Consider the following 12,790-nt stretch of genomic DNA (forward strand, 5'->3'; position numbering starts at 1 on the left):
ATAATTTAACTTTATTGATGATTGGGGTTTAAAACCCTTGTTTACATCAAAACAAAGAATACTGGATACATTTAGAGGGATTGGAACCCTTTACCTATCGCTTGATATGCTTACTCTTACTGGTCTTCGAAATTTGTTGAAGATTGCAGGTGGTAGTGAGCGAGTAGGTTGCTTTAATGCTTGTAGATCGTAGTGGTTTTGCGTGAATGGGGTATATCTTCTCTCTCTCCGTATATTTTCTACGTTGAGGGAAAAGAGGTGTGATGGTGAAGAGTTGAGAGATGAAGTATGAGATCTGAGGTTTGAAACTTGGGGTCGATGAGAGATAGATGAGAGATGTTAGGTCTGATCTGAGATTGAGGTCCCCTTCCTTTGATGACGGACCTCATATTTATAGGAGCTTCATTCATCATCAGATGCTTGGTCGCCAAATAATTCATTTGAATTTAAATAGTTGTTGCCAGAGAATAAATGATATCATATCTTCTCAGCCTCTTCAAATTTTGAATATTGGTTGCGTCAGATGACATCTATCTTATAATATTCTTCTGCTTGCACAGAAGTATTTTCTTGGACTCTACGTTTTATTTGATTTGAGACGTTAACCCATATTTGGTTTGTAGGCCCTGCGAAATGCGGGCCTATATGGTTTAAACCAATATTTGATTTGTAGGCCTTGCGAGATATGGGCTTACATGGTCCAACTGATTTGTAGTCCTGCTACTTCTTCCGCAGGCTCATATATTCGTTAGGCTTGTCGGGCCAATACGTGTTTGTTGATTCGCGGACACGCTGGGTTAACACTTATTCCGTAGGCTCATATATTCGTTAGGCTTGTCGAGCCAACACGTATTTATTGATTCGCGGACTTGCTGGATCAACACTTCTTCCGCAGGTTCATATGCTCGTTAGGCTTGTCGGGTCAACACATGTTTGTTGATTCGCGGGCTCGCTGGGTCAACATGCTTTTAGACTCTTTACATGCCTTTTAGTCCGCAAGCCGAACATAAGATATTCATCAATCTTTGGTTGAAATTTATGTGCCAACAGACACCTTTCGTGGTAGAACTTGGTGAACTGGGCATACTTTTTCCCAACCTTCAATGGGCCAATGGGCTTTGCTTCTGTTATGATTTGTTTTCTACTTTCTTTAATTTAGTTGGGGTTTGAGGCTTTGAGCTAAGAATTGTACACCCACCTTTTGGGCCTAGTATTTTATGGGATTTGAAACTTACATAAGTAATGATTTTGTTCCCTTAAATGGTTGCTCTCCGAAAAATGTACAAACAAGTTGGGAAGGAGGGAGTACCATTTTGGAACAATTTTTTCACTGGCAATGATGACAAAAAGGCCGGACTTACATCTGCCTCCAAATGGTTGGTAGTAGATTGACGAAACATTTCCTAAGGTATTTGCTGAGCCAGTTGTTTGATTTGGACATGTCTGTAGTTGCTGATCTTATTTTGGGTTTTGATGCAATTATTTTCTTCTTGTTCTTGTAGAGCTCATTAAAATGTTAATGCTAGCACAAATGAATCAACATAAAAGAAATATACTAACACTAATCAGGGTTTTATTTTGCTATGTTGAAAAAATAAATAAATTTATGATTATTTGTTCTATCAATTTGTAAAATAGAATAATACGTTGAAAAAATTCAATATAGTACATATCCCCGCATTTGTATTCTAAAATGGATCCATAATCCATATCCATGTATCCTCAATTTTTATGTTAGGTATCAGGTGCCTAGATATACACCCGCACCTGATACTTGCACCCGAGTTCTTGTAACATAGAACTATAGAAGTATTCAAGCCTTGGCGTAGAGTATCGAATAGAATAAAAAGGCAAAAGTTTTAGCAAACACTTTAGCAAATATACAGCCCCATGTTAACCCAATTACCTAAGAAACTAAGAGAGGGCAACCATGGCTAATAAAGACTTTGAAGCTCAATAAAATAATTTGTTTTTAGTTGAACCTGATAAATTAGTAATAGATACATAATTGTATGCATACAAACGTTGTACACACACACACACAGTTGATACCAGATTACCAGGCGATTTAAGTCGATACAACACAAAAACATGGGTGATTTGCGTGCAACATCAAAATCGAAAACAAGTATTTACTTATTTGTGTGATTTGGCTTTGAACAGAGATTTGGCCTAATCTCATTTTAGTCCTGCCCCATTGAAAATAGAAGCACTTGACACATCCTGGGTACTTTACCAAATTGGGGGGGATCCATGTAACACAAACAATTGGGTATATTTAGGAAAGGGAATTGTTCGAATTTACCTTCAATTGTGTAAGTGTACTCTGCACACTTTCTTTTTTAACTGGCTATGATGACAAAAATGATGGTTGGTAGTAGATTGATGAAATATCCCCTAAGGTACTTGCTGAGCCAGTTGTGTGGTTTGGATGCGCGTTTTTGGGCGCTGATCTTGTGTTCTAATAAAATTATTTGTTCTCGTTAACTGTAGAGCTAAGCATATAACCTATTCTTGTTCTCGATGTTCTGGTTAGGATCCCTAACTGAACTTCCTGTTTGGGACTATTACCTGCTGACTCTAATAGCATCCAAAAATCATTCTAATGTTTGTCCTGTCGTTCACCTTTTGTTGCAGTGATGATGTTGCTTTTGCACTGAAAGACAGCAAGGAGCTACCCTGGTTGGCCAAGTATTTGTGACTCAAAATCTGAGAAACTAAATGGAGATTACTTATTTCTCGCTTTTTTCTATTTTCATCAGTTCTTCATTCTCACCATTTTACGGAAACATTTGGATAAACCTTTCCTTTTTTCCTCCCTTGTTCCCCCCATCCCCCAGTTTTGAATTTGAGAAACATTGTTTGTGGTTTGAGGCACTCCTCCAGTTTTATCTTATCTGCGAATTCTACTAAGACCAACTCATTGCATTTTATTTTTTTTCTTGATTATGTGGATCCATACTGTTTTTCTGCATAAGATGTCAAAAATTGAGCTCTCAGCACTGGCAATGCATTTCAAATGAAGAAAGACTGCATATAGAGTTAGCCTCTCTAGGCCTTCTCCTTCATTAGGATTTGATAGGGACTGATGAGAGCTTTAAAGGGGGAATCGTGGAATCGAGAAGGGTTGTGCAGGATGCTTATTTGGGTTTTGCAGGAGCTTTATTATGCACCTTCTTCTTCTTTTTTTAGAGGTTTTTTTAGGGGTGCCCGAAACCGCCTTGAAAAGCAGAAAAAATAATTTCTTTCTCATTCTATTTCATAACTGAACACTATTTTTTTTTGAACAGCTTCATCACTGATACACTAACATGAAAGACATAAGAAGGAAAAAATAAAGACAGACCAAAAGATCTTTGATAGGGGATTTATTTGTCATGAGATATGATAAAACAGTCGTTATGATAAGTGAAAATTCAATAATAAGTTACATCGATTTGCGGATCAAAAAAAAGTTACATCGATTTCTTTCATAAGAATAAGTAAAAATCAAGAAATTTTTTTTTTTTCCTGAAATATGACGAGTTAGGATATACTTAGTGCATTTAGCTAGCTTGAAAAAAAATTGCATATAGGGAAATAAAGAACAAGATACAAGCACAATATATTAACTTTATAAAGTTGTTATTATTACAATATTATGTATTAGTAATTATTGAAATTTGACCAAATATTAAGTAGTTAATTGTAGTTCAACATAAAAAACCAATTAGAGGAAAAATAGAACAAGAATATTTGATTGTTTAGTTCAATTAATATGAAGGGCATTTCAACCATTTTATAGTAAAAACTAACTGTGTTAGCATCAACTTAACGGTTTTGGAAATCTACAATAGTTTGTAAAGTAAAAAATGTCCTCAAGGGAGGTTCTTGCATTTATCCAAAAACGCCAGTGAAATTTAACCTATCTTCAAACAAGTGGTCCATCAAAATCAAAACCGGCTGGAAAGGATCAGGTCACCTATAGTGATGGGTTGCAGTGCACGATCCGAACTATCCGTCTTGGTAATCAAAAGTCAATGGTCTACTATTTTTTTACTACTAAAAATTGATATGAATGGCTAGGTTGAAAAAGCTTCAAAATTTACCCATTCCTTTGTCCTGTGCTAAATTTAAGAATATAGTAACTCTTACATTACTGGAAAATTTCTTCAGAACTTCCAAGGTTGAATAGATTTTCATATGCTAAAGAATAAATTTGCACTATACAAGTTTTAGTGTTTTACTTGTGAAGCAATCCAGGCTAAACCTCCTTATTGACATTAGCCGCTTCGTTTCCAAAAAAAGGTCTTTTCAGCCCCTTCAGCCTGTTTGGGAAACTCACCCTAAATTTCCCGAAGTTGAAGTTTAAGCAAGGTTTTAGGCTCTCTAGGCTTCATGAGTCTTTTCTGGTTAGGTTGGTCTGCTCAATGAGCCTGAGGTATGCTCTTTCCCATCTTTGACACGACAAAGTTCATTTAGACAGCCAACATATTTTTAAAAGGAAACATTCAAACAAGGGAAAATTTCAAAAAAACCTCTGAACTTTCTGACAACTCGCAAAATAACACATGGACTTTCACTACTAACAAAAGGAAAATTCTAAAATCAATCCAGTGGGCTGACAATAGTGAGAATGTGAATGTGTATTAAAGGGTATAAAAAGTACACAGAAATACATGTTTTCCTTGTCTTATAATGTATTTATCGTTAGCCCATTAGGCTGACAATAGCAAGACCGTTAACAAAAAAACATCTAAACTTAGCATTCCGTTAACAATTAGGCCCCTTCCGTCCAATTCCGTCTAATCCTAATGGATGGAGCTAACGGAAGGCGTTAACTTTTTATTTTTTTTTACTTTTTACATTCAAAAATTACTTTTAACTCTTTCTTTTTTTATTGGTAAATAAATATGCAATAAAGTTCTTTTTTTTTCTTACTATTTATCAAAAATTCTCTATTTTTTACTATTTATAAAAATAACTTTAACCACCATCTTTTTTGTTACTTTCAAATTTTACCTTTCCCCTTCTCTCTCTCTCTCTCTCTCCCTCTTTTTTTTTAGAAATTTAACCCCAAACCACCAATCAATCCCACAATCAATTGCCAAAGCTCTAATTTCAGAAATTCAAAATTACTTTTAACCTCTTTTTTTTTAGCATTCCTATTTTTTACTTCCAAAATTACTTTTAAACTCTTTATTTTTAGTAGTAAATAAATATGAAATAATGTTTTTTTTTCTTACTATTTATCAAAAATTACTTTAACTCTAATCTTTACTATTTATAATAAAGAGTTTAAGACCCATTTTTACTTTCAAATGATCTCTCTCTCTCTCTCTCTCTCTCTCTCTCTCTCTCTCTCTCTCTCTCTCTCCACTGATGAAAATCTTCCCCCTCTTCTCTCCACCGATCAGTTTGGAGAAACCCAAAATTCCTCTATCAGTTGGTTGTGGGGTTAATTGGTGGTATGAGATCGAATTTCTAAAAAAAAAGAGGGAGATAGAGTGGGGGATGCGGGGAAGCAAGGGGGTGTTAAAATAATTTTCGTAAATAGTTAAAAAAATGGGGGTGAATAATTTTTGGAAAAGAGCAAGGAAAAAAAAACTTTATTGCATATTTATTTATGACTAAAAAAAGAATGAGTTAGAAGTAATTTTTGGAAGTAAAAGTAGTAAAAAAAAAAGAAAAGGTTACAAAGAGGAGGTTAAAAGAACTTTCGAATTTTTGAAATTGTGGGTAAGACTTTAGCGGTTGGCTATGGGGTTAATTGGTAGTGTAGAGTCGATTCTAATAAAGAGAGAGAGAGAGAGCGCGCCGGGGGGGGGGGGGGGGGGGTGGGGTTTAAATTTGAAAATAAAAAATGGGATTAAAATAATTTTCGATAAATAATAAGAAAAAACACTTTATTGCATATTTATTTACTAATAAAAAAGAAAGAGGTAAAAGTAATTTTTGAATGTAAAAAGTAAAAATAAAAATAAAAAGTTAACGCATTCCGTTAGCTCCATCCGTTAGGACTAGACGGAATTGGACGGCAGGAGCCTAATTGTTAACGGAATGCTAAGTTTAGGTGTTTTTTTGTTAATAGTGAAAGTCCAGGTTTTTTTTGCAAGTTGTCAGAAAGTTTAGGGGCTCTTTTGAAATTTTCTCTTCAAACAAAGTTAAACCTTGAACTATTATCATCAAAATTCCGATCTCTCACACACCAAAAAAAAGATCACTTCCAATAAAACGTATTACTCCGCGGGTATTCAATTGACAAATAAATCAGAAGGAGTCTACAAGGGTTCAAGTCTCCGTTGCGTTTTTAAGTCTCAGCTCAGATTTGTTAGCCTGGCTAGCAAAATTTCCCACAATCTTTACCCTACAACAAAGTTCAAGTCATGTCACAAACAACATTTTGAGGCTACGATCTTCTAGTGTAGCACTCAAAATAAAAATAAAAATAAAAATAAAAATCTCGCATAGATTCTGGTCAAAGGGTTCTAGATTCTTTACGAGTCCGGAATCCAAAAGGCTCGATACCTTTACAGAATAAGATTTCATTATCAGATTCAAAACCTACTAGGTTTTGCCGAACTGTTAAAATAGTTGCACTTCGCTATGAAGTTCAAGCTTTGAGTATTTCCACAAGCAAGAGCTCACGTTGTTTAAGAAAAACAAAAATATATCAAATCCAGCTAAAATGAAGAGGAGCACTACGTATATTTACTGATTCATTGCCCTCTCCCATGTCAAGTATAACCACCAACCTAACAACACCTTAGTGTTCATCAAATACTCCAAGAAATTTACAAAATCAACAAAGAAACAAAATAAAGATATTTATAAATGAAGACTAACATGCCAACTCTCTTACAAAGAATATGAGCCTAACCTTGCATAGGAAGCTTTCCACGAGAAGTTGATTGCCGGCTTGTACGACGTGATGTGCTCGTAGTTGTGGCACTATGACTGTCACTATTTATGGTGGAACCAAACGTATCGGAATCAAAATTGCCCGAATCGATTGATGCAGTGGGCCTACTGGATCTCCTATACCTAGAACCGGGATATCCAGGTCTCCTTGGTTTTTCTACTAGGGTTCCGGGTTTCTTTGAGAGCAATAACATGACACGATCCATAGTGGGTCGATCGGGATCGGACTGGGTACAAAGCAACCCAATTTGTACACACATTGCTACCTGATCAGGGACAGCTGATGATGCCAGTGCGGGGTCCATAACCTCCAAGCTCTTGCCTTTCTTGTACAGCTCATATGCCTGCACAAATAATTGATTATCTTTCACCTTGGCAATGAATTCAGGGACGATTTTACATGATAACAGAAGAATGAGATTGGCAAAGAGTTCAGTTTGAGCCTAGCCACGTGGCCTAAAATACTTAGCCCAAGTTAGTAGTTGTCACCTACATGGTTCCTTATATGCAGACTTCCTATACAGGACGGGGTGTCACAGCCTATCTGTTCGAACCTGACCTATTGTGGTCTGACTACAATTATTTATCACTTATAGACCCTACAAATGCGAAAACCACACAGGTAGGTAAATGGTTAAGCACTTGCATTTTTTACCATCATAAAACACCTAAAAGAAGTTCAACCATTCCATGGAGTTCTATTATGATTAAAAGACCATTACTGAAAGGGTTCTATTAAAAACTACAGCCCAAAACTAGGATCACATAAAGTCATTGTCGAGGACGATCAACTGCTTACCCATTCCAGTAGATTTTCAGCATCCAAAATTGGGATGAAACTCGAGTTCTTCTGACCGCTTATCAGCTCCAAAACGACGACCCCAAAGCTGTATACATCTGCCTTCGGAGATAGACGTCCATGCATGACGTACTCAGGAGCCATATATCCACTGTTCCAAGTAGAAGAAAAAGAAGAAGCATCTATTAGTAATAATAACCAGCAAGTCTCCACGGAATTGGATTCACAACAAATATCAAAAAAATGGCTACAAAAGCCTACAATGCCTTTCGAAATTACTTAGTAAAGCTTAGATGCTTGACAACATACTTGGTACCAGCTACACGGGTATTCACATGTGTTTCATCTTCAGGGAATAGGCGAGCCATGCCAAAATCAGCAATTTTTGGAACCCATTTATCATCTAGTAGGATATTGCCTGCCTTGATGTCACGGTGGGTGATTACACTGGGCGAACCTTCATGAAGGTAAAGCAAGCCCCGAGCAACGCCCATGATTATGTCATACCTCCGCTTCCAATCAAGTGCATCTCTTCTCCCAGACTCTGTATCAGGACCGTCGAAAAATTGCATCACAATCACAATTTCTCGTATTGAAACTTACAAATAAGAACCCAAAAAAACGAGAGAGATATGCTAATAACAGACCAATCAGCGGTAATTAAGATGCCAAAAGTTTATTGGAATATAAGAGAAACATATGGCAAATTTTGTGCAGTTAAGTGAGTGGCATGTAGCCTCAAAATCACAACTCCTAATAACGTCTTGGTCTCCTTCCGTTTAGATTCAAGAAGAATACCATCAAAGTTCCAAGTCAACAGAGGGGCTCAGTGACACTAAAGAACAGTGAGGAGACAGCTGACAGCACTGGCTGTAAGAAACAAAACTTTTTTTTTAATCAGCAAAAGTAAAATTTTATTAGTTCTTTTATTTCCTTGGAGAATAATTGCATATAGGAACAAAGAATAGTACTAGGTTGTAGATGAGAATCCTACCAACCAGGGAAGACTTCAACTAAAGGGGAAAAGGGGGGAAATTTTGGTTCAACTACAGCTGTGGAAATTGCAGAGCATGGTATTCATTTCACAACTGCCTCAGATTCACAATGATGAAAAGTTCTAGAAATTAGAACAAGGTAACTATTTCATGGATTGAAGATCTGAAGACACAAGACTGCCCTAACAAAATAGTTGGAAAGAATAGTTTCCCAAAACCTAACAAATCTCAGTAAGGAAGGAAATCGATTTACAACAAATTTGAACTATCTATTGTGACAAGATCAATTTCTTGATCGCGAGTTACATGCACACAATACATACAATTCATGGACCCGTGTTAAATGATATTTCCTCCACTTCTATGTACTAGACTTTAAACAAACAATTCTGAGTCCTTTTCAAGAAGGATTCTTCAAGTGTTTTAGAGCCACTCTACATACAATCAACTTTTAAGCAATTGAAATCGAATAGCGTTTTGTTACACATTAGATATAGTTCAATAACTGAATCAGATGAAGAGAAGATGCTACACATCTCTTCCCAAGCAAATACCAACAATGCACTCTGGCCAACTAGGCAACTACGCAATTTACATCAAAACTACAACAGTTTAAGACTTCAAGCTAATTCTTTTGTTTTGTTTTTTTTCCCTTTCCCTGGTAAGCAGCTGAAAAATACCCGGTGGCGGAGCCAGGATTTTGAAACGGGCGGGGGGGCTTAATAGACATAATTTTTTTATCGGAACATATACTTAATATATCATAAGCTTTTTGCTTTCCAATACATTACATTTATACATTGAAATGATTCTAGCCTAATGCAGTTGAAGTATATCAATCATTTAATTTTTCTATTAGGCTACTTCAATTGTTACGTGCTTATTTTTTATTTATGAAAGAAATTGAAAAATGAGAATGTAAAATAACCAGTTTTTTATCAAACCAAACCAAACCAAAATTATTATGATTATAAGTAGTTATACACGAAGAATTATCAATAACATTCAAATTCAGGAATATACAAACTAAAAATTTTAAAACTTGGACGCTCGGGGAGCTGGGGCTAGGGCCCCTCCGGGCCCCAACATAGCTCCGCCCCTGAAAATACTTAAGAAGCTGTTGAGTTGAGACCACCTCAGAGCAAGCAATGTGCAACATTGAGTAGAGTATTAAGCCACACAAACAATACAATAAGCAACTAACACACAAAGAGGAAAAGAATAACACAAGCTTATTTGACACCAATTAATATCGGCTACATTCCAACCTTAGAACAAGCATGCTTTCTTCTTATTATTTCTTCCAAAAAATGTTTTTTCACTCATGGGCTCAAAGTTCTTCTCAAAAGGCAAATGGAATGTGATATTTCTCATTATAATTGTTTGGTGACCAAATTGTAGCCACAGTTACCTCAGACGGTTAGTTGGAACCTTTAGGATTTTGCAAAAGGCATGTCCCAAGTTTGGAACAGAAGGTACATACTAAATCTACCGATCCCAAACCCCGAACAATGGGGTCTAATCTAGGCATGCCTTTTCTGTGGGGAATTTTGGTTTGTAAAATACAAAGGTGGCTGACAATAAACCATAAAAACCTGCTATTTTAAGTTAGGACGACTGCTTAGTTCTAGCCAAGGTAACCACCTCTTATTCAATTTATTTACGAGAGATGGGACAAATGGGGGTGTAATCAAAGCTCGGAAAGGGGCTCGAAACCAAGTGTGCAGTGAATGGCAATGCAACCGACTTGCTTCACCACTCACCAGCTATTATCTTCATTGAATATCCAAAATCATCCAGGATTTTGAATTGAACCCAAGTTACATATCATGAAACTCAATAATAATCAACAATTCATCAATCAACAAGCAAGCACACTAATTGAAACTTAGCACCTAACCATCAGCACAAATATTGCCTGGGTAATCACTAAATGATGTTTAACACTTTCAACTCGCAACTAATAAGTACTCCATAAATTAAGCTTGACAGGGATAAGAGGTGATCAAATGAAGAAAAGATCTTACTGAATAGATGCTTGTCGAGACTCTCATTAGCAACATACTCATATACAAGCAGCCTCTCCGGACCATGAGCACAATAACCCAACAGATTCACCACATTCCGGTGCTGCACTCGTGCCAACAGTTTTGCCTCGTTCGTGAACTCTTTCTTCCCCTGGCCTGAGCTATGCGAAAGTTTCTTCACTGCAATCTCCCTTCCATCCTCCAACTTGCCCTATATCTCCATAACCCCAACAATCACAAATGCATACAGATGATACGATCAAGACTATAAACCGACAAGCATATATATACACAACAGTAATCTTTGGTGGGCATATTTGTGCACCGTGCACCAACTCATGTGGCATTTTAGATGGCCTATTCTCATGTGTTTTGTCATGCATTGGCACTACATTAGGCAGAACAAATTCGTTCACTATTTACCTACCACTCTCCTTTGTCCATTAACTGTGTTCACCATATCGGAGTGAAATACGGGTACTTCTAAAACCATGTCATAACCATATAGAAAGTAGTATTTCCTTTTCTACAGACATGAATTTAGTTTGATGAGACTTTTGCCTATGTTTGGCATGTTTTTAGAAATAAGCTTTGGAGTTTGGTCATTTATTTAACAATACGTCTGTAAGCCTTACTTCTACTTTATTTTTGGCATTGAACAGTAGTTTGTATGTAGGATCCTTAATAAGCTAAGCCATTTAACTAATTCTTTAATCCGCTGCATAATTATTAAGCATTATGCATTCTTTATAACCATCCAATATATCGTTTTCCGAACGTATCCAGATTCTGTTCATACCGGTACACCTTACTTGATCTAGGTTTTCCCTACATGCCTGTATTGTAAAATTACCGGTACTCATGGCAACTGAACCCATGTTCATAAACCTACATATGGTGCACAAATATAAACACACACAAATGAGTTAATTTTTTTGATAACTCAGATGTGCGAGCCAACTTAAGTGCACACTAGGGCCCAATCTCACCGGCCACTTGCAGGGAGTCCAATTAAAGTAAAGTATGGACGACCCCAAAAGAGTTCATAGCACATCAGAGGTTTCGAACCTGAGACCTTAGGACGGAACAATGCCCTAAGTCTCAGGCCTTTGACCACGTAAATAAGTTTATTTTGTCGTGATTACCTTGAAAACAGGACCAAATCCGCCTTGGCCGAGCTTGTTATCAGGGTGGAAATCTTTGGTGGCGGAAGCTAGGGTTGCGAAGGAGAATTGCTTCTGCTCCTGTGCAGCGATCTGCTCCAACTCCTGCTCGTGGTTTTCGTCTGGTTTCATCGATTACAAACCCACCAAACACAAAAACGAAAATAAAAACAAAAACAAAATCAGAGTTAGAACCCAAAAAAAGAAGAAAGAACAAAAAAGCCCAATTACAGAAAAATAAAAAAAGCATCAGGAAAACATGTTAGTAATAGGGAAGAAAACAATTGTAGTAGTAGTACAAGTAAGTACCTTTGGAAGATCTGAAAGGCCTCAAGAGGGTTTGCATGAAGTTGTTGCCTGGTTTGGACATTATAATCCCATAATAACGAAAGATTGAAGAGTTTGGGGAGTTAGTTGATTTCGTCGTCGTACTCCTGCGTTTTCTCTGCGCGTTCGTTAGGTGATGGCTTTGGGGGGAAAACGACAGTAGTGCTTGTTTATTGTATTTTGGTTTTGACCGGTGGTAAAGGAGCGAAACCAGTGACAAGAAGTACTAGTATTTTGATTTCGTCATCGATGAGGCACGCTGAGCTTAAGGGGAAGGGCCACCCACTCGTCATCCTCCCAGGTACCCATTGTATGACGGGACGGCACTCTCACCGTGTAGGCTTCAGTTGGACATTCAGAGGTCTCTCCAGGCAAAAACAGTCCAGGCCCCTGTTTGATAAGTACCACATGGTAGAGAGCATCTCCGGCCTTCACTTATATTTTTTCTTAAATTTGAGTCAAATTTTAAATAAAAATTTATTTTGGGTAGACACATCTTCAATCATCAAATTCAAATTTTACATATCTTTCTTTCTCTTTCTCTAACTAGCCGAATGGGTCAAGGCAAAAGTTATCTCA

The 12,790-nt window shown here is 36.9% G+C and overlaps 1 protein-coding gene, 1 non-coding gene and 1 pseudogene across 2 annotated transcripts; 2 read left to right on the forward strand and 1 right to left on the reverse strand.

Moving 5' to 3' along the window:
• Positions 1-2,919, forward strand: part of LOC131301861 (origin of replication complex subunit 1A-like) — a 33,155-nt pseudogene extending 30,236 nt beyond the window's left edge.
• LOC131302183 (small nucleolar RNA snoR113) lies at positions 1,332-1,424 on the forward strand. Its single transcript, XR_009191653.1, has one exon. It is a non-coding gene; the product is annotated as a small nucleolar RNA snoR113 (small nucleolar RNA).
• Positions 2,920-6,663: 3,744 nt separating the features above from the next.
• Positions 6,664-12,575, reverse strand: LOC131301863 (cysteine-rich receptor-like protein kinase 43). The gene is made up of 6 exons (XM_058328346.1): positions 12,194-12,575; positions 11,867-12,006; positions 10,722-10,932; positions 8,009-8,243; positions 7,700-7,850; positions 6,664-7,244 (listed from the first exon to the last, which is right to left on the reverse strand). The coding sequence occupies exons 1-6, from the start codon at positions 12,252-12,254 to the stop codon at positions 6,855-6,857; spliced, it is 1,188 nt and encodes a 395-aa protein (XP_058184329.1). The 5' UTR covers positions 12,255-12,575; the 3' UTR covers positions 6,664-6,854.
• Positions 12,576-12,790: the final 215 nt, after the last annotated feature.

This window comes from Rhododendron vialii, chromosome 9a (genome assembly GCF_030253575.1).
Source record: "Rhododendron vialii isolate Sample 1 chromosome 9a, ASM3025357v1".
In the NCBI taxonomy this organism is placed as follows: Eukaryota; Viridiplantae; Streptophyta; class Magnoliopsida; order Ericales; family Ericaceae; genus Rhododendron; species Rhododendron vialii.

Excerpts from the sequence above, each read along its gene's own strand:
- LOC131301863 (XM_058328346.1), bottom strand. The coding sequence starts at position 12,254 with ATGTCCAAACCAGGCAACAACTTCATGCAAACCCTCTTGAGGCCTTTC. Across the intron at positions 8,244-10,721 it reads TCTCGACAAGCATCTATTCA|AGTCTGGGAGAAGAGATGCA; the intron begins GTAAGATCTTTT and ends GTCCTGATACAG. Across the intron at positions 7,245-7,699 it reads CTGAAAATCTACTGGAATGG|GCATATGAGCTGTACAAGAA; the intron begins GTAAGCAGTTGA and ends TTATTTGTGCAG.